At 38.5% G+C, this 27,899-nt stretch overlaps 2 protein-coding genes and 1 long non-coding RNA gene across 4 annotated transcripts in view; 1 reads left to right on the plus strand and 2 right to left on the minus strand.

Annotated features, from left to right (window-relative positions):
* Positions 1-888: 888 nt before the first annotated feature.
* slc17a5 (solute carrier family 17 member 5) lies at positions 889-10,093 on the minus strand. Of its 2 annotated transcripts, none has more exons than XM_083539239.1 (11): positions 9,909-10,093; positions 8,945-9,138; positions 7,052-7,285; positions 6,871-6,958; positions 6,680-6,766; positions 6,071-6,189; positions 5,807-5,968; positions 5,519-5,651; positions 5,134-5,281; positions 4,685-4,775; positions 889-3,879 (listed from the first exon to the last, which is right to left on the minus strand). In XM_083539239.1, the coding sequence occupies exons 1-11, from the start codon at positions 9,988-9,990 to the stop codon at positions 3,748-3,750; spliced, it is 1,470 nt and encodes a 489-aa protein (XP_083395365.1). In that variant the 5' UTR covers positions 9,991-10,093; the 3' UTR covers positions 889-3,747. The 2 variants fall into 2 exon arrangements, with proteins under 2 accessions (XP_083395365.1, XP_083395366.1); XM_083539240.1 differs by lacking the exon at positions 9,909-10,093 and adding an exon at positions 9,773-9,876.
* A 2,505-nt stretch (positions 10,094-12,598) lies between these two features.
* The window catches only part of rin2a (Ras and Rab interactor 2a), a 31,510-nt gene continuing 16,209 nt past the window's right edge, over positions 12,599-27,899 (minus strand). The window contains exons 7-12 of the mRNA XM_083539468.1: positions 27,261-27,352; positions 20,491-21,795; positions 16,118-16,426; positions 15,899-16,030; positions 15,620-15,783; positions 12,599-14,624 (exon numbers count right to left, since the gene is read on the minus strand). Coding sequence (XP_083395594.1) covers positions 14,301-14,624; positions 15,620-15,783; positions 15,899-16,030; positions 16,118-16,426; positions 20,491-21,795; positions 27,261-27,352 — 2,326 coding nt within the window. The 3' untranslated portion in view covers positions 12,599-14,300. The remainder of the gene's footprint in view (positions 14,625-15,619; positions 15,784-15,898; positions 16,031-16,117; positions 16,427-20,490; positions 21,796-27,260; positions 27,353-27,899) is intronic.
* LOC310724968 lies at positions 22,248-27,357 on the plus strand. The gene is made up of 2 exons (XR_014533224.1): positions 22,248-23,883; positions 27,051-27,357. It is a non-coding gene; the product is annotated as an uncharacterized lncRNA (long non-coding RNA).

The following is a 27,899-nucleotide window of genomic DNA, read 5'->3' on the forward strand; positions in this document are numbered from 1 at the left end:
TTGTGTGAGTAAAAGCAGAAGAGAAAAACACTACATCAGTCACAGGAAATGCCGTATTAATGAGAGGTGTCAGAGACGATTGTCAGACTGATTAGAGCCGAGGGGACCGCAGCTCAGAAAAACATCTCAGACTTCTATCAGGCATTACAGGAATCTGAGACTACAGTGGATTTTAGGAGTGTAATAGATACTGCACCAAACATTAATAGAAAGGAATTAGTTCTACTACTTAATATGCTGAGATTTATTTAGTGTACATTTTGCAGCTTGGCGTGGATCTTTTTTTTTTATTGTTTTTTTTTATTTTTTATCCTGTGCAATGTTGCAACGCATTTAATAAATCTTATAATTTATGAACACTTTATATGTAGCTTCATTACCATACCTCTATTTATTTTTCCCAAATCTGTCCATACTAAGGAAGACTATATGAAATTATCAAAATCTTTTATTGTTATAGCTGTACCAAATTAACTTACTTATGCTATCATATGTAGCCCTACATAGTGACAGTAGTTAATTACTGTCTAATTTGTTTGTTTGTTCAATACAGTATGTTGGTCCATCCAGACTACTGGAAAATAAAACAGAAATCCTAATATATTTAAATTCATAGTTAAAAAAAATATAGCAGTAATATTTTTTTTCAAACACATAGCCTTAGCCTTGTGATCCCATATGACTAGTCCAAGACTGCCTATTCTTTATTAAGAAATGTCTGTTTAAAATAACACAATGGGCTTGTTAGCTAATTGAACACACAACAGTTAAAACAAGCCATTCATGAATAGCCCATGCTATTGCAATGTTATTTTAAATGTTCTTAATATTAGACCTAGAACCAATTTATTTACTCTCCACAAAATAAAAAGGAATATCCAAACAGTATAAGATAAATGCATTTTAATTGAACATGATGTATATATGGTCAGGGAAAACTAAGCAAATGCAAGACTTCTCACTGGTAAATGCTGAATTGACACAGCAATACACAATACTTCAGCTATGTAGCAAAATACGTTGGGACAAATGCTCTTTTTACATAAGGGGTTCCATCCTTACCTTCTTATCCATTTCCATTCCTGAGGTATCTGACTTCAGTAAAACAATAGATTACAATTGGCTACAAAAAGTGCAGTGTATACAAAAAATTATTAAAAAAAAAAACAACCAAAAAACCAAGCAATTATACCTTCTCATATAATTCATTATACCTAAACAAAGAAAAAGTGGGTCATGTTTATGATGAGTTACAATGAAAGTAAGGCACAATACAAAAAAAATACAAAAACTGCAAAAGTTATGTAGCTACTAGAATTGCTTTATACGAGGTTTTATCTTCTCCCAGTAAAAGAGAAATGAGATTCAGTTTCATTTTAATGATTTTCAATAAAAGAAATAACCGAACAGTCATTCTAAACAGATCAATTATAAATTGAACATAAATATACAAACAACAAAATTTTGCACGTACAGTGTAATCAGTCACTGCTGATATCAAACCTGTGCGACTAAAGCGGAATTTTTGCAGACACTGAACCTTTTAAATGTACAAATGCGCCAACATAATAAGTAAACTTGAATAACCAAAAAAGACTAAACAGAATTTTATTAACAAAACCATAGTCTTTAGACATGGCAGCTTTTCCCCCCGATGTGTGCAAAGAAACTGTACTGACTGTACAATTCAAAATAAGCAGCTTCTACAGCTTCTGCAGATTTTATTTGCCACATTAACAGTAGACGTTGGCACCTCTGTATTTTATGTTAACTTAAATCTAGATGGAATATTGAATGCTCTAAAATATTTGTATTATACTCTAAAAGAATTTATAGGAATTATAGATTTTGTAGGCAGGACAACATGATTAACAAATAAAATCACAGGGCTATCACACATTACCAGTGTGACAATCTAGTGAATTCCTGTATTGAGCAGTTGAGAGTCGACATCATACAGTCATTCGGAATGTCATTTCACAGCATCTCACGTTCACCTTTCACCCTAACACTGTGTTGGGAACAAGGTCTCCATGATGTAGACAAATTGTTCATGTTCAGATATAATCCATGCCATATTTCCCTTTAAAAAAAATTCCCTTTCCAATAAAATGATTCAGAACATCAAGGACACACAGTCTGTACTATTTCAGATTTAATTATGAACTGAGCATTATAAAATAAGATCTAATGGTTTTCAGACTGGCTAGTTTAAAAATATTCTGCCAGTGCTCTTAACGATCCTCCCATACAGAAAGTGCTGAAGGAGCGAGCACAGGAACATCATTCCTTCATCATTATTTTAACCAACTGTTAAATCTCTCACAGAACAAGCTCTAAGATTCAAACCAATCTGGCTTCAAAGCGGCACATTCCACAGAGACGGCCCTTTTAGCTGTCACTGAGAAACTACATACTGCTTGATCAGTCAAGCTGTCATCTGTACTCATCCTACTAGACCTTTTAGAAGCATTCAACACAGTCAACCATAAGACTTTCTTGTCTACCCTAAGGAGCCTCAGTATCCATGGAGCAGCATGGGAATGTTTGCTTTCTACCTGGAAGGTCGCTCATACCAGGTAACATGGAGAGGGTCTACATTTGCCCTACGCAGACTGTCCACTGGTGTCCCACAAGGCTCAGTACTTAGTCCTCTCCTTTTCTCCCTCTATACTCACTCACTTGGTGAAGTCATATCCTTACACAAGTTTTCTTATCACTGCTATGCTGATGACACTCAACTTATCTTCTCTTCCCTCCCTTATATACCACAGCTTCCGCTAGGATCTCGACATGCCTGGTGGACGTGGTGCTAAAAAATTAAAACTCAACTCAAACTTCCCCTAGATGACCAAACAGCGGAGTCCCTGGCTATCTTCAAATGACAGGTAAAGACCTTTCTCTTCCTAAAACACTTAAACTAACACTTTTCCAGGTTTGCGTTGTCATTTACCAAAAAATAAAATAAAATCCTGGGTAGGCTGATTTATCTTATGTTGTAATCTAGCGTACCAGAGTAGATTTATTCACTGATGGAGACTTAAAGCACTTTTGTACGTCGCTCTGGACAAGGGCATCTGCTAAATGCCATAAATGTAAATGTAAACTATTGGTGCTTGCACTTTGTTGCAGTTCAGATTTTGACCACTAGACGGAATAATAAGTCTTTGGAAGTTAAGTTGGGAAATTCTGACCTGCCCCATGATTGTGCAACATCTAGAAAAGAAAGCAAGGCTGTGGATCATTGGCATATTTCTTTCAAACGGCAATATTTTTCAAACCATTGGCCACTTAAAACGGTACATAGTAAAGGAGTTTTGAAAAAGGCTTTAGGAGGATTAATGTTTGTGGAACAGATAAAGATCACCTCTGCCCTATTTGCCACCTCTGGTTTTAAGACAGACCAAGGTTTACTAAGCAGGTAGAATTAACCAAAAGTAAATGTACCAAGAATTTAAATGTATGATATTTCTGACTGGTTGAAGACGTATGTAATGTGGAAATATTGGCTCCCTAAAATAAACAAGATGCTTTAAAACTATTTAGACATGAAAAACACTGTGAATAAGCAACAAAAAAACCCAACTGAATCTCCTATAAAATTTGTTATTAGAGAACATTCATCCAGTTGTTTAACAAAACCAGTTTCATTTAATCAGCAGTGCTCAAATCTTCAAACAGAATCATATGAATCCATCCCATGAATTCTTCATGCCATAGTGTTCTTCAGTCCTATAAGAGATTGTTTTATTCTATATTTACTCTCTGGACAGCCCAGGGCTGTATTGTACCTTTTCCAAACAAAGTGTAGAAAACAGCACCGAACAGATTTATCCCCGCTGAGATAAAGAAGACTGTTCGCCAATCAGCAATAGTGTTCTGAAATCAGAAAGGCACATTAACACATTATGCAGTGTAGACATACAAAGTGTGTTCAAAAAGCCAGAGAAAAATGGAAATATGTTAAAACAATTTCAAGCACAAAAAAAAGCCTGTGCTACTGTGGCTGGGAAAACATGTAGGAAGAACATATGTTATAAGTAATAAATACTGAATTAAGTATACATCATTGTATTCTCATTGGTTCCTGACATCCTGACACCATGTTGATATGCTGCATGTAAATGCTGCATGCAGTTTGTTTCGTGACAGTAAATGTGAGCATTATTGACAGTCGAATTCTTAAGGATATATGAAAAAATTTCCTTGTAGGACTCATGTCATAATCATTTACAAGTAAAGTCGATATTGAACTCAAATCAGTAATTATCCAGAAAACACTGATGAGTTACGCGAGTAGCTGCGGGGAGATTTCCAAACACAATCCTGTTCCATTTCAAATTGGACACCTTTGAACTCTCAGGATTTCAATGTAGAGAGGGTTCTGCAGTTGTTTTGTATAATGTATGAAATGACTTATTTTAGTTGTATTTAAACTTGTGAAGTTTCGGAGGGCCTTGAGAACCGGTTTATGAACAATGCACATGGGCAAATTGTTTATTTTGTTACTTAGCTGTTACAATTGCAAATGATATACTGTTGTTCTCTAATAGTTTAATAAGCCTAATAGTTCTCTTATAAGTCTGAACCAAAAGTTAAACAAAAAGATAAAACTAATAGAACAACTATATTATTATAAGAAGAACTATAAAGATATGGAAAATACAACAATAAACAAACTTACAGATTTGGTCAATGATCTCGCAATCACAGGACCCACCATGCCAGGTATAGTTGCAAATGTGTTTGTGATTCCTAGCAATATTCCAGCATACCTATGGACAGAATATAATACGAGAATTTACAGTTTTAAAATCTAATTTGCTGCAAATACAGAGGCACTGCATTTAGAATGCTAGTACAAGTCATCCTTTGCTGTTTACTGTGCATCTTGGAGCTGTGATCAAAACTTGAGGCACACAGACATCATTTTTATTATAAACAGATCACAAAAATACTAGAAAATACATTTTGTGTTTGGGTTTTTATATACACAGGTATTTTATGTATACCTCATTTGTTACTCATTCCAGACTTTTGAAATTTTATGATTTTTCAGGAAGTAATGATGAATTACCATTGCTTGTTAAAAGACTTTAAAAGGAACATACAAGAAAAAAAAAATCATCTTACGATGGTGCAATGTCAAGATGATTGATGTTAAAGCCAGATGCTGAAAAGCCTCCCAGACTTGAGGAGACAGTGAGAAAAACAACAGCCAGAGTGTAGTTGCAGTCAGTGTATCCTGCTGCCACCAGGAACACAGCTGGTCCCACCATACCTAAACACACACACATAATGCTTGAAACTCTTATCAGTACTCCTGCAGGGCAAGTAATTTCGACATTCCATGACAGAGCAGTTTCTGAATTCACATCATTCACATTTCTGAACACAGTATCCCCCACCCTTCATCAAAAAAAAAAAAAAAAAAAAAAAAGAAGAAAAAAAGAAAAAAAAGGTTTTTCCATGCTAGTTGAAATGCCATGTTTTTTTTTTTATCTGTTCGATTGCTCACCAATTATAGTGAAGGCCTTGCGCACAGACACAGTGCGGAAAAGGCAGGTCTCCCTCAAGTAGTCAGCTAACTGGCCTCCTCCCATAGACAGCAGCCAGCAGCCCAAGTATGGCAGAGCAGAAAGCATCCCATTCTACAGGAAAATCACAGCACTTTTCCTAATGAGAAGAATCCATTGTTCATGCTGTACAACATACACTACATAGCATACTTGAGTGCAATTTATAAAACATCCAAAATGGAACAAAAGCCATATATGTATAAGTCAAAGCCTTGAGATGAACTAACCTCCTTAATGCTGAAGCCCAGAATGTCATTCATGTAGGTGGGTAAGAGAGTCAGCAATGTGTAAAATGTCCAGTTGTAGGAGAAGTGTGCAACAACTATGGCCCATAATGGAAAAGATGTAAAAATGGATAGCCAGGGGATGTGGGCTGAAGTTGGAGACAGCTTCACAGAAAAACAAATAAATATAAGTTCACTTTTGGTCAATTTATTCATTAATGACTTCTGATAGAATAGCAGTTGACGTACTTAAAATATAATGCTCACCTCCTTTTTTAATGAAGCTTTTATGTAGGTCTTCTCAATCTCTGATATCCTTCTGTGTGTGTCGGGATTGTTACTGACCAGTAAAGCCCACAGGAAAAACCAGAGTAGCCCAATAGCCCCTGCAACAAAACACACACATATATATATATATATATATATATATATATATATATTATATACAAGGCGTTGTAACGCGTTGAGTCTGGGTCATGGGATAGCGCGCTACTCCAGTTGCAACAGAAATCATATAAGCACAGACAGGTTACAAAAACTCGTGCTTTTTTATTTTTCTTGGCAACAGCGTTAAGTGTAAGACAAATAAACTTAGAAATCAGCATCAGAAAAGAATGACATAATCCTCGTCTTGAACACACGCAGTAATACCGTCAAAAATGCAGTGGCATGCTATTCCCAAAATATTGCTATGCTCCTAAAGGAAGCGCAACATATTTCACCCGTTACACTGTGTGTAACGTGTATAAAATAAAAATATTTGTAAAATTCAGTGGGTGAGGCTTATATATGGATGCGCTTTATAGTCCGGAAATTACGGTATGTATGTATGTGTATATATATATATATATATATAAACAAACACCTTTACCTTACCAAATATATAGAACACATATGTCCAATCCAGATAGAAACATATCTGACCAGATAGGGGAAGAGCAACTACCGTGCCAAGCTGGGCTCCTAAAATAAAAAGAGCAAAAAAAGAAAAAGAAAGATTTTTTTTCCCAATTCTATCACAGAATACATTACTATATATACACACAAGTAAACAAATCTAGTTCTACCTGCATAAGAGATAGTAAGCAGTCGACTCCTCTCCAAGGGTGGAGCCCAGGAAGCCCACATAGCATGCATAGCAGGAAATGTCACTCCCTGACAGCCCATGAAATGTACAGCATTATAATAATTTCAGTGCAAACTTCAAGCCAAACTTTATATACACACATTAAAAATATGAACACTTACCTCTCCTATACCCTCCAGTACCCTGACTGCAATGAGATAACCAGCTCCTAGGTCTGCAGCCACAGGCGTCAGCAGAGTGAAAATCACAGTTCCCAGGATGCCGAAACCCAGCAGCCACTTGGCACCATATTTGCGTGCCACGTAGCCACCTGGTATCTGCGTGACGATGTAGCCATAAAAAAAGGAGCCCAAGATCCAGCCCTGAGTCTCTGAGTCCCAGTCATAAACACTGGCCTGGAAAAGTCAAATATCGTCTGAGTATCAGCTCACATACAAGGTGTCATTTTTATTATTCGTCTGCTAATCCTACTCTAGATGACTGGTTATAGACATATACACCTGCCTCATAAGCATCAAGTCTGAGTGTGAAACAAAATTTTGATAAAAAACTGCAAAGGATGCAAGATGTATCAGCAATGTGACATGATTGTATGTCAGTCAGGAAGCTTATCGTATAGTGTCGGAAAAAGGAAAAAGCATTGATCACAAATTAAAATGGTATTTGTTAGAAAAATAAACCCATACTAATGACATCTTTGAAATCAATGTGTGGTTCTACATTTCAGAGGGAATATTTAATCCAGAGTTTGCATTTAGACTAGAGGTGTAATGGTACATTAAATGCATGATTCAGTACAGTTTTTGGGCAGAAATGCAAAAAAAATTTCTTGTCTTTTTTTTTTATTTATTAAAGCAATGTATTATTACTAACATTTGTCAACATAACCAGTTTACATTTTTGAAACAATTTGAAATAAAATTTCTTAAGAAATGTCTAAATAATATATAAAATAATATATTTTATATTTTATAAAAAATAAAATAGAATAAATCAAAGTCATACAAATTTAATACTTTTGGTACAAAATTAGACTGATTACATGCAATTAAATAAATAGAAAAATGTATAAAATGATGACATATTCCATTAAATAGTTTACATTTGTTAGACCCTATTTGGGTAATACAGGTGTTTATGTAAGTGTGTATGTGTTTAAAATTTTATATTTCATATTAAGACATTAAGAACATATAAATTATCCGGTGAGTAGCCACAGTAACACTGCACTTACTCTAATTTCTTTTTTATATCCCAGGTATTGTATGTTTTCAAATGTAATAACAATTAAGGCACTTAAAGTGCAAGGCGGAAATAATCAAACTTGTGGTCCCCCACTTAATACTTTTCTGTGGGAATTCAGAACTATGTTTCACACATAAAAAGGATTGCATTCACTACACATGTGTACTGAACTGAAAGCCCTGTAATGATACATTTTGTTACAGATATGTGTACTGTTACACACCTTACTCGTTTAGAGTGTCAGTGTATTCTTATGTATTGTGCAAATGTGCAGCTTTTTCAGGAATGTTTGTGGAAAAATAGTTTGTGTTGAGTTTGCTATCCAGCATTAGGCTATTTTAAAGCTCTATCTACCACTTAAGATGCATTCTCTTTTCACTTGCACTGTATATGAAAGGAATCGTGAGCAAATAAGAAGCAGAAATCACAGTAGGGATATATTATTTTTCTGCTTGTTGGTGAAACATCTATTCTATAGCCACAGAATTGGACAATAGTCCCTTCATTAATAATTAAACATGTATGAGTATACAAATCTAATATCAATCTAATAAAAAAAAATTTAAACACTCTGAGTGCAGAAGTAGTAAATATATATGCATATATATATATATATATATATATATATATATATATATATATATATATATATATATATATATATATATATATGTATGCGTTTTTTTTGTTATGAAACTCTATTTTCATGGATTTGGCCACTCCTTTTTAAAGCGCCAAAACCAAGAAGTGTTAAATATCTTCATAGAAAGTAATAATACAGGTATTATGGTAAACTGATCTGCTCTTACTGTATGATTGTGTATGGGCCGTGCCGGACTGGCATGCCGTGGGCACACAGAACCACTGACATTGGTACTGCTGCTACTGTTTCTCAGCATATCCACCATGGCCACACTGAGATTCACCCGCAGTGCGTATGCCACAAAGAAGCCATAACAGGACAGTAAAGCCAGGCCATAGCGTGAAGAGCATAGGACAGGAGCTATAAAAACAACAACAAAAAAATCTTTCTGAACAAGTACACAATGGCATACAAACGGATAACTTGTGAGCAGTGTGGATAAGTCGGTAGTTGACCAACATGTCTATCTCCAAAGCAAGTCACACCTTGATTTTAAAGTTATTCTTGCACAATGTTTACAATGCAGATTAAATGGTGGTATGCAAACACATTTCAGCATAAAGATGTTTTCTCATGACAGGGCGGTGGTGGATGAGCCTGGCATTAATTCGGTTGACCAAGCAACCTGCTTATCACATGGCACTGAATGACGTCATGACGAGGTCAGCTGACTTCTAAAGATGCTCTATTATAATAAAATGTTGCAGTCCCACCAGGTTGTAGATGTTTAAAATGACACATGGATTAAAATAGCATAGCCGATGCCATGCACCTAATGACTGGGTCAAAGCCAGGATGTAAGATATGTAACATGAATAAAAAGTTCAGCCGGTTCGCTCAAAGTGAGTGCGGCTCAAGAGACCACGTGACTAATACAGCTAACAATAGCGAGCTAGCTAAAAGTCCCGTAGTCCCATAAATAAAATAAAAAACATAACAACGGTCCATAATGGCGTGGCCTGTGGCCTGTAACACACACATTCACAACACTCACAGCATTTGAACATAAGCCTGAGACTACTCCTGGTTCTTTATGGCTTGCAAAACAAACATCATGAGGGATCTATTGTTTTGGATTTCTGCCGCTGCTGAAATCAGAATACGCATGCGCACATACACCAACTATTCACCTCTTTTTACGTCGTCATTTTTCCGTTCAAGCAAAGGCTGCTCATAATCATCGGTTTCTGTATCTGATACGATGCGGTCCATCTCTCATGCAGTCTCTGTGAAATGTTTACTTCCCGGATATCGGCGTATCCCAGTTACGTGTCAATGCAAATCGCAATGACGCCGTGTGGGCGTGGCTTGACTCACAAATAACGGTCATTGGTTCATATATTAGCATACACCGCCCATTTATGGAACGTTGCATACGCCCATATGATGACAGGCTGAATATGATACATTCAGAGCTGAAAGAACAAAATGTCGTTATTATTGGACTAATGTGCTTACTGCACATCCCATTACATTTCCCACTTATGTTGCAGCTGTAAAAGCAGCCACTCTCCTGGAAAGGCTTCCTACACAATTTTAAGAACTTGTGTGAATTTGTGGCAATTCATGCAAAAAAGCATGTGTGGGGTCAGACACTGATGGTGGAAACAAGGACTTATTAACAACTTGGAAATTAGATCAGTGGAAAACTGTGCTTTGGTCTGGTCCAAATGTGGCTATAACTGCTGTGTCTTTCTTAGACATTTTAGGGTGAACAGATGATTCCTGAATTTGTGGTTTCTTCTGTAAAACATAGAGGAGGTCTAAGATGTGGCGGTGCATTGCTGCTGATTCTGATGATGATTTAGTCTTAATTGAGGGCACATTTAACCAGCATGGCTACGACAGCCTTTTGCAGCAACATGCCATCCAATCTGCTTTGCACTTAATTTATTTTCCCACAGGACAATGACCACAAACACATTTCTAGGTTATGTAAGACCTATTTGCATAAGAACGAGTGATTCCAAAAATATGGAATTGTCCGCTTATGTTGCAGCTGTAACAGAAGCCAATGTTCTGGAATGGCTTTCTACAAGATTTTGAGAATTGGTCTGTGTGAATTTGTGACCATTCAGGCAAAAGAGCATATCTGGGGTCATTTACTGATGATGGATGAGAAGGTCTGGCTCACAATTAATGCCCCAATTGATCCTAAAGTTGTTCAGTAAGTTTGAGGTCAAGACTCATCAAACTATGTCTTTATTGACCTCAGGACAGGTTGGCTTTTCTAATGGTACTACTTGCTTCAGCACATCATAGTACTTCACCTAAGCACTCCACATGTGTGATATTGCTTAAATTATAGTCTGAGTCTATAGGCTAAATATTATTTTACTATAATATTTATATTAATGCTGAGGAAAGTGCAGAATATACAATTTATAGATCAATGAGGTTACTGTGGAAGGTTAAACACAAAAACCATGAAGATGAACTTGGACTGTGATAATATAAACAGTCTTCTATAATGGCTTAGGACTACAATCACCATGAACAGTTTGACACTCAAGTCTCCATCAGTGAACAGCTGATAACCTCAACAATTTTGGAACTATAATCAATGGATGTTCAGTGTCACTTAGATGAGGATGGGCTACCTCTGGAGTCTGGTTCCTCTCGAACTTTTTTCCTTACCACTGTCACCAAAGGCTTAAACAATTTTAATGTATATGTTAATGCATATAAGTTTAGTGCCTTTAAGTTTGTCTCTAATAAGCTTAGAGACAAACTTAAAGGCACTAAACTTATATGCATTAACATATACATTAAAATTGTTTAACCTCTTTACCACTGTAAAGCTGCTTTGGGACAATGTCCATTGTTAAATTGAACTGAATTGAATAATGTTATGTATATGTCGAATGTATACTTGGGAAGGTTTTCTTCGACCTCTCTTAGGTTTTCTACCTGCTCAAATTAGACTAAACAAGAATCATTTTTGCCTTGAATGTAATTAATAACTAACAATCCCCTTTATTTATCATTTATTTGTTCATAGTGAAGTGGCCAAACGTGAGTAAATAGACCAATTTGACTGTGACTCATGCACCAACAGTGAGACAAGAGCAATTACATGAAAAAAGACAACCAGAAAATAATTTTTGTCATGTATGGGTAAAAGCCGCTGTCAACTATTTACTTCCCTGTTTACAGATCTGACTTAATATGGACGTCGCTGTGACCAGTGACCAGTGTGAAATTCACCATATTCTTTTTTTACAAATAGTTGCAAGCAGTCTTGGCTTTAGAGAAATTGATATACAGACAAACTTAATTAAATCTATAAACTGACCATTCTTATCCCTAATCCATACTAAAAAGGTAATCAAACCCTGGCTTTAATAATGCACAGGAACCCAATGGCCACTGGGGAGCGCTAAAAGAAACCCTTAAGGAAAATGTGCAAAGCAGACAATCCCTTCTCTAGAAAATTACCAAGACATTTGAGGGCTTGAGACATTTTCTTTTATATATATCAGACCCCATGATATTTCATTTATATTTATTTTGAGCACTAACGTTTTAATCAGTCACATGTTACATAAATTCTCATACATTCATATATCACAAGTTGAAAAATAAAAAAATAAAAAATAAAAAACAAGTCATTTGACTGGTTGTGCTAGACTGTCCCTAGATACAAAATGTGTCCGGATAAATTTTTGCTGCTCTTATGGACTAACATCTGATCCCAGTTGTATTCCTTTTATGCATCCAGTTTTCCCCTGGAAAGGCTGCAGATTTCCTGTGACCCGGAATAAGGATAAAGTGGTTACCGAAGATGAATTAACGAAGGGTAAAAAAAGATAGAGAAAAGTGTATATATTCTTGTTTTATTGTGTGCAAAATAGTATTGTTCATGAATAAATGCAACATACAAAACTTATGGAAGTGCTAGTAGTGAAACACTTACAAAATAATACACTTTAACACATTTGAATTTTTTTCCCCAAAAAAAAAAAAAAAACGAAAAGAAAATCTGTGAAAATCCCTGCACAGATCACATATAAATATATACTTATAACACTTAACATATCTAGTTAAAATCACATTTAAATCATATATTTAGACGATGTATCATCATGCCTTGTGTTTGTCCTGATGGCCATGTTGTTTGTGTCAATGCTACAGGGGTGACGTTTTGCATTAATCTGATCTCATTTTTACCAGACAGTCTAATTATCAGTCTTTAACATATTTACCATCGATATCCAGAAATAAAAATGCACAGCACTTTAACAGGAAATAACACACTGGGTAAATCCCAATCTTTGTAATTAGGCATACAATTAAGATAAACAAAAGAAACAAACAAACAAAAAACTATTTAGTCAATTGTTACCTGATCAGAATTTACAGTAAAACGTATAAAACCAATGCTTGAGATGTTTTTCCAATGAACGTTATTCCATTCTTTTTATTACCTTCCAGGTAATCCATAATGATTTCTCTGCTCAACATTACATTCTACTTCTGTAAACTTCACTTCTAAAACAACCTTCCTGTCCTGCTGCACACTTTCAGAATGGACCATAAAGCACAGAGATGCAACTCAGCATTATTCACACACAAGCCTTTAGCTTGTCAGTAGTACAGTATTCTCTACAACTTGGATTCAAGATTTGATTGATATATGTCTTCATACCAAAAACTGTTTATAAATTAACAGGGGTGGGAGCATGAACATGTTTTGTGGACTAGTGATAGATTACCAGCACTGACACATACAAATTCATTCATACAAATATGCATATGATAAAACATCACTGGCAACAGTGCCTGGTTCTTAGTTATTATTTGTGACCGACAAATGCATGCATTGTTATACTAATGATATTTCAGATATATAAAAAAAAGAAAGCAGTTTACCAGCAACTGCATACAAATGTTAACAATCAGATTTTCAGCATATAAAAATACAAAGTGTAAAGTCTGATATAGATATCTAATCCTCCACATCCTAAGCAGTGGAATTGCTCATTGTTTGACATGTCAGACTATCGGCTAAGCAGCTTCCTGAAGCCAGCCACCATACGAGCATTAGCAGGCTATTTAAAACATTCCCAGTACACTTTACTCTTAAAAAAAGAGCAGTCAACCAGAGCACTGCATTATTCATACTGAAGCAGTATAGAAAAACCTCAGCATAAAAAAAAGCATTAAACATCTATTAAACTAGCCTCACTCAATAATGACCATGCACTGTCCCATCAGCTCTCTTGCCTAAGCCCACCTCTTTTGTAACGTACACAACATAAAAGGAGCTTCCTCAAATGTGATGCTCACGTTCCAGTTCCCAAAAGTTAAACAAAAAAAGAAAAAAAGAGCTGAAAATGCAGCATCTGTCAGACACATCCTTCCTTCCTTCTTTTTCCTCAGGGCCCGGCATCATTTTCTGTTTCCTTCAGATACATACATTTCCAAAACAGCACATTTTGTTTTATGGTGCTGTTAAAAAAAAACTTGCAGTAAGTAGGTGAAAGGAAATGCACGGCACATAGGCTTCAGAAGCTTAAAGTTCAAACAGGGACCGAGTTGCCATTTAATTCATCTGCTGGAGCAGTGAGGTTGAGGTTCTGGATTCGGCGGTACACAAAGTAAAATGGCAGAATCTGTGGGCGACTGTGCAACTCGGCTTTGATCTTTTGTGGGTGTGTGTCCGGGGCCAGCTGCTGCGTGCTCTCCTCTGTCAGCAGGAACAGGGCGTGTTTGTTAGGGTCATGCACCTTGAACTTTTCAGCACATAACTGACACACCTCCTCTGTTGTAGCGTATGGTCGCACCTGCAGAGTTTTAGCTGTACAACCACTGTCCGGTTCCTGAAGCGCCACTCTTAGGTAGTTCTACACACAAAGGAAAAAATCACATTAGATTTTCAAATAGCAACACAAAACATGTGATTACCCTTCTTATACACCAAACTATAATAAATAAATAAAAAAAACCCAATGTCAACAATACTATATCATGACACTTGAGAACAAGATACATTATATGCACAACAAAATCACTGACTTTGTTTATAGCAAATAAACAATAGATTTATAGCAATAATTGGATTAGTGGGGCGACAAAAATAACATCCATTTAAAAAAATCTGTATGATATAGGATTATTATGCACATGTGCATTATGGCAACATTGAGTTGGTGATTTCCATACTATTTCAATCCTCATCAGATCAGTAAGGTATAAAATAAAATATAGTGTATCTTACATGCTGTTTAGTTAATACACCTTTTATCTCGTTAACATTCAAGTGAACCATGATGTAATAGTAGATTATTTATTTAGTGTTGTGTAATTATACATTGCTTAAGCTTTTCCCACCCCGTCTTACATTTATGGCATCATGCAGACACCATTATCCAGAGCGACCTACATTTACGCCTTTTATACACTAAACGTTTGAGGGCTAAATGCCCTGTTCAAGGGACCAGAAGTGGCAGATTTAAACTCATGACCTTCAGATCAGAGGTCTTACACCTCAACCACTAAGCCACATATGAATGTGTCCCATGCATCCTATGAATTAATTTCAATCCCAGGTCAAGTTTAAGGACACGTTTTGTTTAGATGATGTTTCTGGTAAGAATTGTAATGTAAATCATTGACCAAGACTAGTGAAATGATATTTCTGATATATTAAACAATTCTTATTTTGTCAGCAATCTCATACACTCAGTTTGTTTTCTGCTTTCAAAAAGCACTTTTTGCAGGAAAGTGAGTGAATCAGTGCTCTTCATCAAAGCTAACCCCAACTCAAACACAAACATTCAAATTTGACCCTGGCCCACAATTAAGACGAGTCATTTGTAGTATGTGGTGAGTTTGTCACCTGAAAGTCGTCCACTGATGGTATGCTGCGCTGAGCTGTGCGTCTGCGGTGCCACTGGTGGAGTGTGTTACGGGTTTCTGAGCTCAGCACGCGTGCAGCCTGCTCTTCCTGGAAATTCTTGATGAGGGACATGGCTCCATATGCACTAGTCAAGTAGTATCCACCTAGAAGAAAGAAGAAAAAAACATGTACAAGCATTTGTTAATGTTCAGCTTAGTACAATGTCTAAATGGTGCTTTTTGGATGTGGCGTCTTGCTCATAAGTCGAGAGTGCTATACCTTCTCCATGCAACAGAGAAGGATCCAGTAACTCCATCATGTACTGAATCTCAGTGTCCAGCTCAGGCATGTCACATTGAGCCAAAACATATGTCAGCATGGGTAAGAAGTCATCTGCCCCGTACATTCTCCCTAAAACCATACCGCATTTTAAAACCGGGTTCAAACATCACCTTAATAAAATCATGCTGTAAGTAACCCTTTTACATTATTTCTTACCTGAATTGTCTTCCATGATAGTGTAAATGAGCTTGCAGACACGGAGCAGTAGTGATACTTTTTTCTCAGGTGAGTACAACTTGCTCATATTATGGAACTTATGACGAATCTTCTCTATGGCCACAGGGTCTGGTGGCATGGCTCCATCTACACCCATCTCTTGTGGCTGCTTGGCTTTGGCCAGAGAGAGGTTCTCCTTTAGCTGCTGCCAGACCCCAGTTCTCACCTGGAAGCTGTACAGAGCCGCCTCCACCACGGGCTTCAGAGGTTTCAGGATGCACTTGTGCATGGCCTTCTCCAGTACCTGATCTGAAAATAGGAGATGGAGGAGTTGGTCAGAAATGGTCAGCACACACAAGTGACAGCTGAGCAGAATTAAAGAAGAGGATGATTCACACATTCCTACACATGTGAAGAAAGTAGAATCAGTCCCTGGAGTACAACTGATACATCTGTAAGAAAATAACAAAACCACTTTAAAAACAAAGGGTTTCCCCTCCCTATATATAGATATGACACTAGTTACTGTATTTAGAAGTGTTACAAGCTGAAATAGCTGTGGCTCTGAATAAGCGACTGACACCTCCCACAGAGCTTATATTACATTTCTTTTTCAGGAAAAGGCCAAAATATGTTTATTCAATATTCCCAGAGCAAATTCCGCAAAACATTTCGCAGTACAGTTTAGCCATGCATTAAAAAGTAGATGTTTTACCTCTTCGTGAGTACAAACTGGTTCAAAGCTCACGACTATATTGCAAAAAGGGAGTAATCGTGTACTAAAAGTTAAACCACAAGGCTCTAGTTGCAGAATTTAATGTCTAATTGCCTACTCAGGTGACCAAAAACGCTGACTGAAACGCAAAATGTGCTTTAGTCAGCTTAAATATCGACTTATTCGCTGAGGAAGTAAATTATTCTTTGTCAGTTCTCAAGCATGTGACGCTCTTTTCTCTCTTTCTTCTTCCCCACTCTGCAAAGAACAAGGTGATGTAATGTCTGTGGTGATTATACCGCTCTAATATAAGCTAGAATACAATAAAAACATACCTCGCAAAACATACCTCTTCCTGCATGTTTGCTACAGTATGCATTGTTGGGCCATTAAAACTTTAAAAGTCTAATGCGCAAAATGTAAAATTCATTACAAATGCCACAGGCTCATTGAACATTCTTTCTAGTTGCAATGATAATCAGGTAAATGTGCAAATCAATAAAAAAGCTGTACACATTTCCATGATGCCACAGCAATCATTTTAATTCATTAAAATCAAAGAGTTTTTTGCATTGCTTCCATTTATCCATTATTCATATCATGTTAAACATTTGTAGTTGATAGTCTTGTGCCATGCGCTGACCTAAACTCCAACACAGTGAAAATATTATAATACAATTTCTAAATGTAACCTTTTACTGTATGTTGTAGTGCTATGAAAGTGATTGTGCACCTCTCTATGGTTTGTGCCTGAGGCATGCACAGTGAATGCATTGTCTGTTAGTAATGAGGGGGAGAGAACCAAAGAGCTCCATACACTCAGCCTGCTGTCTTGTTTTTCACATACAGTACAAAGATGGTTGGTATTCATGAAGCCCAAAGCTTGGAGCAGCATACTTTGTGGGGGCCACACCATATGTATCCAATTTGCAACAAATACCCCACAAAGTAGGAGTTAAACAATCTCTTCACCACACTAAAATAAAATCATTTTGTGTCATGCAAAATGTCATTGTCCACCAGTAATAATATGTCAAGGTGACCGCACTTGTATTATCGTCTTGTTAATATATAAAAAAGATAAACACTGTAACACCACAACACTATCACTACAGGAAAACATAACATGTGTCTTATATACTTATACATACTCATACATACAAATCAGCCCAGTAATTAAAAACTATTTTTTGCCTCACAATATGCAGAAGGGGGGAACGTTTTATTAACATATCAATTATTAACACATTATTCAAAATGTAATTTAGCTTCCAAGTTTGCTAAATGAGGGTAGCCTTGTTGTGTGATGTACAAAAAAGAGAACACAAACTAGGAACAGCAATCAGTCAAGGCCAGCCTAAATTTTCACCATAACATACACCCCCCTCCCTCCATCTAGCTTCACAGTCCAAATCAGGGAAACAAGCCACAGGCTAAAGGGAAGTGAATCCAGTGGTGCATCCCACACAAAAAAAACGAATGTCCAGCGTAGTGAAAAAAGTTGCGTCATTCTCCAACACTCAAACTAAATAAAATAAAAATCCCCTCAATGTTTGCGGTAATCTTCAGTTCCTTCAAACACACCTTTAATTTGTTCCAAAAGGATTTTCACTCCCACCTAATTCCGTTTCTATTCCAGGTTCAGAATTTTGGAAAGTCCTCAAAACATTGTCAGTATACAGGAAACAGGGTTTCCTGAGGCATCTCAAAAGCAAGAGATATCTACTCCTGCTATCAACAACAAGTGGGTTACGTAAACGGATACAAACACTTTATCTCCCCCAACTTAAAATAGGCCTTTGGAGAGGAGACAGCTTAAACTGAATAGTTCACCACATGATAAGAGTTCATTTTTTGTCTTTGAAAACTTGTGTATACGAAGACCACTGACTGCATACACATTCAACACACTATGCTGTCCAAGGGGGACACAGCCTAGTACAGAGTTCAAAGTCCCAATACAAGAAAAAAAAAATTTAAATAATTCCTACTGTCCCCGCTTACTACAACCGCTAGTGACAGCCACCTACTCATTTACTAATCGGTCAACAAGTGAGAGGGGCTGCCTCAAAAGCACTAGCATTGATTGGTGGAGAGCACTGCAGGGGCAGGAAACACTGGCCCACTTGGCAGGAGAGATATGCAGAAAACATCTGGAATGAAACACATTTACTGGAGCACAGAGCTGACTGTTTATGTGCTGAGAGAAACAGAACTGTACTACACAGCATTCCTGTGGAATTCAAAACAAGTTTTCAAGCAAAATAAGGAAAAAAGAATGGATTGTACTCCTAACCCAACCTATGCTGCAAAAAGGATAATAATCAGAATTGTTAAAAACTGGCTCACATTACAATAGGTATAATCGTTTATGTACAATATTTAAAAAAACAACTCAGAGAACAGAAAACTCTGTTTCACAGGAACATACCTGCTGACGTGTTTCAACTACAATACTAAAAAACACCATACAAAATAAACACCTGCAAATCTGTTGCGACTTGCATTAGGAGTACACACATTTACAAGAAAATGAGTCATATGGAACCAGTTACAAACTAAATAAAAAAAATGTTACAGCAGGTGAATGATTTGAGATCACTATGGTATTGCTGGCACTTGTATGAACTTTAAATACAAGTTAGTTTCTTTTTTCTTTAAAAACTTTTTTTCAGTGAAAATGAGAAAACTCCATTCCAGTTCCATCAGACATTTTGCCTACTTCTACATTTAGAACTCGGAAAAACATTACTGGCAAGAATGATATACTTTCATCATCCACATCAGCTTTATAGCAATTGAAACACGAGCTTTGTCGTCATTGCCTGGTGACACTTTTGGTCAAATAATCACTGATCATGATTTTTGTTGATTAAATGTCTCAGTATAGTATAACTGTATGACTCAGTATATTAAGTAATATCTTTTTATTTGTGAATTGAAACATTTTAAACCTCTGTCTATGGCTTTTTTTTTTTTATCACAACTAGACGAACTTTGCCAAAACAACTTAATCAAATCAAGATCCTTCCATTGCGTGAGAAGGGTTTTAGGCATCTTTAGGGGGATGACTTTATTTGCAAATGTTGCTTTTAAACTGGTTCCATTCACAATTTTCTTTGCAGGCAGAAAGCCAGGCCAGGGTTAAAAAGGAGATGAAATAAAAATATATTGTTGATTATAGTTACGTTTTCATGACATACATATACTGGTAATGCATTGAATAAAGTATTTTACTGACCGAAAAATATATATATTTTTCCCCCAAAACCTGTTTACCAAAATTCAACCACAGCTTTACCAGAACACCACAAAATATTATACATGACACGTCCATCATACATGATTGTAATATCTACAAGCTAATTACTTACTACTAACACAGACCATGACATTTGCCATGATTTAGCATACCTTATAAGTATGGGATTAGCATTTCATTAAAAAATACAGCAAAGATGAAGGCAACAGACAGTGACTGGGATTAAACCAGAAAATTACATAACTGATATGGAAATACATTTAAGTGTTATTGGGTAGGAGGAATATTTTACATATGTTTTGCAATTATCAGAATAATTCTGTTCGCCTTGCACTGAACTGTTATTTAGGTTAACCTCTTAGGAAGATTTTTAAATGGATTCAAAAGTGTCCTTACCAATCTGGTCCTCTGGAATGAGGGACTCAATGGGAGGGTTGAGTTCGGAGCTTTGCAGCAGGTAGGATTTCATTTGAGTCATGAACTGCCGGACGGTCTGCAGCAGCTCAAAGCCTGACTCATGGCAGCTGCAATTCTCCTGCATGTAACTCATGTAGTCCTGCACCAGGGAGCCAAAGTAGGTGCCTTTGTTTTGGGACTGCTCTACAATCCTTTTGACCGCTCTTTTCTCAGGAGTCATGAGCGAGTTAAAGACGCCGCTGACCTTACGCAAATGTCCTTTGAGTGCCCGCTGCAGCACAAACGTTCCAGCGTTGTGCCGCTTCTTGGGTTTAAAGGGTGGTTCCATGCTGAGTTCCTGATCACTCTCTACACCAACTCCAAAGTCTTCCTCTTCTTCCTCCTCCTCCAGGCTGCTGTCAGCTCTGGACGGGCTGGCTGCTGCTGGCAGTGTGAAGCTGTTTGAGTAGTCCAGAGAGTCAGAGGAGGAGGTGGAGATACTAATGTCACTGAGTCTCTCTTGCCCCACAGGACTGCCCTCCTCTGCAGGGCTTCTACTGTCTGTGGCTGCATTCCTCAATGCCTGCTTGGCCAGGCTCTGAGACACTGCCTGCTCAATAATCTGGTCCTCCAGTGCCAGGTGGCAGAGTTGTCCGTCTACATCAGGAATGCTGGGAGCTCTTTTTCCACGACGAGATGGCATAGGGATGGGTGAGCTGATCTTCTTCGGTGGTGAGGATGAGGGTGAGATGGAACTAAATGAGGTACTTAAGCGCCCCAGCAAGCTGGTTTTCTCCTGAGGCATTTTAATCCAGCTAACACCAGTCTCAGGCATACTCTTCTGCTTGATTATAATGGCCGATCTACGCGAGATGGTACGTGGTGGGGGTGGTCGAGGTGGAGGGGAACGTGACAAACTTTCTTCTCTATTGAAGCCTTTGTTTCTGGTGTAGTCTGTGCTGATGGCTCGGCGAAGAACGCTTTCAGGCCTTACATGGCTTCTGCCCTGAGTAGAGGAGCTGCTACTGTGTGAAAGTGCACAGTTTTCTCCAGATGCTGACGAGGTGACAGTCTTTGTGGAAGCACATTCAGAGAGGTGAGTCTGTAGGAACAGAGGGTTGATGAAGCACAGAGCCCCGTTTGACTGACTGCACTCTAGCTGGGACGGGGTTCGAGTGTGTGGGATGGGTGTTGAATTGTCTCCAAGGGATGTGCTTTGCTCTGCCTGCTTCACTCTCTGCTGGACAGCCGATCCATCAAGCACAGAGCTTGTCTCCGTTTGACACAGCTTAGAGTGCCAGAATTCTGAAAGAAAATAAAGACAGCAAATGACACAAAACCAACAATGTCATATAATGTAACAAAAAAATGTAATGTAGAAAAATAAAATTATGATTATGTCCAAGTATTTAATTGCTTGATGGAAAAAAAAATATTTTTTAAGAATAATAAATAACAATCATAATTTCATAGAAAAACTATTGTCACAAAAATAAACACACACACACACACACACACACACACACACACACACACACACACACACATACATATATATATATATATATATATAAATAAATAAACTTAACAATAAATCAACACACTATCATAACAAACACACACGAATATCCCACAGTGCAACTGAAGAGTTGATCAAAGTAGATAAAAAAAAAAAATCAGCAGTTAAGGAGAAAAAAAAACTTTAGTCATAACTATATCAACACACTATCAACACACTATCAGAAGCTCACACTTACAAGAATTAAGTAAAACTCTTCTTGTCTGTGGTTCTTTCAGAGGGCACAGTTGAAACAGCTATAGCTCATAGCTTCAGCTCAGCGTGTGGAAACAGGAGTGCGACTTACACACATACTGAATGATATGAGTCATGCATGCTGGAGAGCTGGTGGGAGGAGCGCAGACGACGCTTTCTCTTCCCACTTTTTCTCACTTGCACGTTCATTGTAAAGGCCGCCCTTTAAATGCATTCCACTCAACCTATATGCAAAAACAGATTTTTCTTCCCCAATAGAGACAGATTTCTACGAATAGTATAGGAGTACTTCCATTTTATACTGACAACCACATTTCCAGTCATTGTTATAAAGCCAGAAGTCAAACAGGTTTTTCTTATTTGTTCCTCAGAAATGAAACACCTGGCTGATGTGTGGTTGTATCGCACACACAATCAGTCTGGTTTCTCCCACTTTTTATTCCCCTCATTCTTTGTCAATTTATAAAAATGTGCTAAAACCAATTAACTTCCAAATGGGTGTTAGACTTTTATTTTTCTGTCTTTTTTTACTTTATTTCACTTGCTCAATTCTTCCTCTTGGCTTCCCCTCCATCCCAGTGTCCTCAGTTCCCCCGAAAATATCCCACTCAGAATATTCAGGCTGAAACCTGACCTGCACCACCTATAGCCTGTATTTTATCACATCCTCTAGGTGGGGCCAATTTTGGCAGTGATCCCAGTATAAACATTTCCAAACCTTTCCTTCAGCCAGCAATGCCTAACTGGTTTGTATCCTACAGTACTCCAGTACACAACACACACGCAATTTGTCCTAAGGCTGAAAGCGGTTCAACTTTGCATTCTGACTTCTGGGATTCTTTGTTCTGTATCAGGTGCCATAAACCTTCCTTAAATTTCAAGTGTTTATAACGTGATATGCCTTTTCCTAACACTTGCCTTGTTTTTGTATAATTTGAGCTCTTTCTTTGCATCAAGAAACACCAGAGTTGAAACTGTAGTTTTATTCAGGAAAGAAGATTCCATATAGTCTCCTTGCCGGTATTGCCGTCAGTCAGGTGCAAGTTAATACCTCGAGTTAAGTGTACTATTACGCAAGCCGTCTTTGTCTAGCAAACTGAGTACTGTGATAGCCCAGGGCCATAAGCAAGAAACTGCGCTTAGACAAGTTCTAGTTAATGACATCATCAGAATGAGCCATCCACACGCAATCACATTCAAAATTATGTACAGAAAACTGAGCGATTTTATGCTGTTTAAAATATAAGCAAACCGGCTTAGGCACTTGAAAAGAAGTTAAAATGAGTAAATTCATCCATACAAACATGAAAAATCCGATTCTATAAAAATCTATTATCGCAAACAACCAGTAAGCTGATGAGTGATTATCAGGTGGTTAGTAAAATTAATAGGAAAGGGAAACGGACTGGAAAAAAAACCCTACTGTGTAAGTTTCAATTAAGACTGCATACGTCAGTGTGGGGGGAAAAAAGCAGAATTAAATGAATCTATTGAAACACTGGCAATAAGGACAAGCTCGACAACACACTTCACAAGTTGAGTGAATTTCCTCAAGGCAACGGGGCTCTCAGATGGCACCCATTCTCAACTACTCACAGATGCCTTATTGTATTTATGACGTTGAGTCTGATTCAAACAAACCCAGCCATTAGGGGGGCACAAGCCAGTGTACTCTTAGTGCCGGTCCCAAGCCCGGGTAAATGGGGAGGGTTGCGTTAGGAAGGGCATCCAGCGTAAAACATGTGCCAAATCAAATATGCGGATCACAAATGAGAATTTCATACCGGATCGGTCGAGGCCCGGGTTAACAACGACCGCCACAGGTATCGTTAGCCGACAGGGTACCGGTGGAAATTGGGCTACTGTTGGCCGAAGGAGGAGAAGGAGAGGAGGAAGACGTCTACAGAGACGGCAGGAAAAGGAGCAGTGTAGGAGAGTAGAGGTTCGGGTTGGTACTTTAAATGTTGTGTCTCCCTTTTGACGGGTAAAGGGAGAGAGATAGCTGATATGATGGAGAGGAGAAAGGTAGATGTGTTGTGTGTTCAGGAGACCAAGTGGAACGGGAGTAAGGCCAGGAACATTGGAGGTGGGTTTAAACTGTTTTATCATGGTGTGGATGGGAAGAGAAATGGTGTAGGGGTGATTCTGAAGGAAGCGTACAGTAAGAGTGTAGTGGAGGTGAAGAGAGTTTCTGATAGGGTGATGATCGTGAAGGTGGAAGTTGAAGGGATGATGATAAATGTCATCAGTGCCTATGCTCCACAAGTTGGCTGTGAGATGGAGGAGAAAGAAAGATTCTGGAGTGAATTAGATGAAGTGGTAGATGGTGTACCTAGGAAAGAACGATTGGTGATTGGGGCAGACTTTAATGGGCATGTAGGTGAAGGGAACAGAGGTGATGAGGAGGTGATGGGTAGGTATGGTTTTAAGGAGAGGAATGTGGAAGGGCAGATGGAGGTAGATTTTGCTAAAAGGATGGAAATGGCAGTGGTGAACACGTATTTTAAGAAGAAGGAGGATCATAGGGTGACGTATAAGAGTGGAGGAAGGTGCACACAGGTGGATTATCTTCTGTGTAGGAGATGCAACCTGAAGGAGATTGGAGACTGTAAGGTGTTAGCGGGGGACAGTGTAGCTAGACAGCATCGGATGGTGGTCTGTAGGATGGTTTTGGAGGCGAAGAAGAAGAGGAGGAAAGTAAGGTTTGAAAGAAGAATAAGATGGTGGAAACTGAAGGAGGAAGAGTGTAGTGTGAGGTTCAGGGAAGAGGTCAGACAGGGGCTCGGTGGTGGTGAAGAGGTGCCGGATGATTGGGCAACTACTGCAGGAGTGATGAGGGAGGCAGCTAGAAAAGTACTTGGTGTAACATCTGGAAATAGAAAGCAAGACAAGGAGACGTGGTGGTGGAATGAGGAAGTGCAGGAGAGCATTAGGGGAAAGAGGTTGGCAAAACAGAAGTGGGATCGACAGAGTGATGAGAAAAGTAGGCAGGAGTACAAGGAGATGCGGCAGCAGGTTAAAAGGGATGTGGCGAAAGTCAAGGAAAAGGCATATGAGGAACTGTATAAGAGGTTGGACACTAAGGAAGGAGAAAATGATTTATACCGATTGGCCAAGCAGAGGGACCGAGCTGGGAAGGATGTACTGCAAGTTAGAGCAATAAAGGATGGAGAGGGAAATGTGTTGACTAGTGAGGAGAGTGTGTTGAGAAGATGGAGGGAGTATTTTGAGCAGCTGATGAATGAGGAAAATCAGAGAGAGAGAAGGTTGGAGGATGTGGAGTTGGTGAAGCAGGATGTAGATAGGATTAGTAAGGAGGAAGTGAGAGCAGCGATTAAGAGGATAAAGAATGGAAAGTCGGTTGGACCAGATGACATACCGGTAGAAGCGTTGAGATGTTTAGGAGAGATGGCAGTGGAGTTTTTAACCAGATTGTTTAACAGGATTCTGGAAGGGGAGAGGATGCCTGAGGAATGGAGAAGGAGTGTGCTGGTACCGATCTTTAAGCATAAGGGAGATGTGCAGACCTGCAGTAACTACAGGGGAATTAGGTTGATCAGTCACACCATGAAGTTATGGGAAAGAGTAGTGGAAGCCAGGTTGAGAGAAGAGGTGACCATCTGTGAGCAACAGTATGGTTTCATGCCAAGGAAGAGCACCACAGATGCCTTATTTGCTTTAAGGATGTTGATGGAGAAGTATAGAGAAGGACAGAAGGAGCTGCATTGTGTATTTGTGGATTTAGAGAAAGCGTACGACAGGGTGCCGAGAGAGGAGTTGTGGTATTGTATGAGGAAGTCAGGTGTGTCAGAGAAGTATGTGAGGGTGGTGCAGGACATGTATGAGGACAGTGTGACGGCAGTAAAGTGTGCAGTAGGTACGACAGACTGGCTCAGGGTGAAGGTTGGACTGCATCAAGGATCGGCCCTGAGCCCTTTCCTGTTTGCAGTGGTGATGGACAGGTTGACGGACGAGGTCAGACAGGAGTCTCCCTGGACTATGATGTTTGCAGATGATATTGTGATTTGTGGTGAGAGTAGAGAGCAGGTTGAGAAGAGCCTGGAGAGGTGGAGATATGCGCTGGAGAGAAGGGGAATGAAAGTCAGTAGGAGTAAGACAGAGTACATGTGTGTGAATGAGAGGGAGGGCAGTGGAGTGATGCGGTTGCAGGGAGAAGAGGTGGAGAAGGTGGAGGAGTTCAGGTACCTGGGGTCAACAGTGCAAAGTAATGGAGAGTGTGTTAGGGAAGTAAAGAAAAGAGTGCAGGCAGGGTGGAGTGGGTGGAGAAGAGTGACAGGAGTGATTTGTGATAGAAGAGTATCTGCAAGAATGAAAGGGAAAGTTTATAGGACTGTGGTGAGACCTGCGATGTTGTATGGATTAGAGACAGTGGCATTGAGTAAAAGACAGGAGGTGGAGCTGGAGGTAGCAGAGCTGAAGATGTTAAGGTTTTCATTGGGAGTGACGAGGATGGACAAGATTAGAAATGAGTTTATTAGAGGGACAGCACATGTAGGATGTTTTGGTGACAAGGTGAGGGAGGCGAGATTGAGATGGTTTGGACATGTGCAGAGAAGGGACATGAATTATATTGGTAGAAAAATGCTGAAGATGGAGCCACCAGGTAGGAGGAAAAGAGGAAGGCCAAGGAGAAGGTTCATGGATGTGGTGAGGGAAGACATGCAGGTAGTTGGTGTAAAAGAGGCAGATATAGAGGACAGGGTGGTATGGAGACGGATGATCCGCTGTGGCGACCCCTAATGGGAGCAGCCGAAAGAAGAAGAAGAAGAAGTCTGATTCAAACACTTCTGAGGTCAGAGCTGAGTTGATATTTAACAAAGGGCTTTTCTGGTTGATTTACAATCAGAAACGTTATGCAATCATGATCAGTCATAGAACTCTGATAGTCTTATTGGGTCAGATGGCTTACTAGGAAGGCACACCCATGCTTGAATATTAAAATAAGAAGTAAAGGGTAAAGATAAAGGCTACTTACCTATTCCTAACTTGGCTACTTCTTCAAGATCAGTAGTAGTCTTTGCAGCAGAGATTGCCTCAGGAAGCTTCAATTTAAATGGAAGAACATCCCTAAAGGATAGAGGTGCAATCAAAAGGTGCTAAGAGCATAAATTGTACTAATGGGACAGTTATTAAAACATTCTAGAAGAAGCTCTGCTCTTAAAACAGAGAGAGACAGAGGTTTGGTTCTCTGGCTGTGAAAAGGCTGACATACAGAGGCTTGTGTTTGTCTACAGTGAGACACTGACAAAGATACAAGGCAGAGAGACCATACAGAAATGCACCACAGGGTATAATGAGGTTTGCATGGTACAATAAACTTGCAAAGCAGAATAACAGAAACAATTCAGCTTTGCACAAAGAAGCATATTCAATGATTTATGTTTTTAGTGGCAGTTGAATCAAAGACAGTTTCATGCAATTATATACTTTTGGGTTTGTAGTTTTATATGGCTGGCACAGACTGGCTGGGATAAGACAAAAATAATTTAGAAAAACAATCTTTTTGTGTATAACTGGGCAGTCAGCAGCAGCTCACCAGGATAAAGAGTTTTTTAGTAGACACCAGGTTGGCACGAAGGCTTAAGTCAACTGAGTGGCAATGCTGTGTCAAATT

Source organism: Silurus aristotelis, assembly GCF_946808225.1.
Source record: "Silurus aristotelis genome assembly, chromosome: 4".
NCBI classification, from domain to species: Eukaryota; Metazoa; Chordata; class Actinopteri; order Siluriformes; family Siluridae; genus Silurus; species Silurus aristotelis.

Coding starts and splice junctions, on each gene's coding strand:
- slc17a5 (XM_083539239.1), bottom strand. CDS start 9,990: ATGGACCGCATCGTATCAGATACAGAAACCGATGATTATGAGCAGCCT. Junction 9,139..9,908: donor AAATGACGACGTAAAAAGAG/GTGAATAGTTGG, acceptor TTGTTTTTATAG/CTCCTGTCCTATGCTCTTCA. Junction 6,767..6,870: donor GCTTACTATCTCTTATGCAG/GTAGAACTAGAT, acceptor TTTTTATTTTAG/GAGCCCAGCTTGGCACGGTA.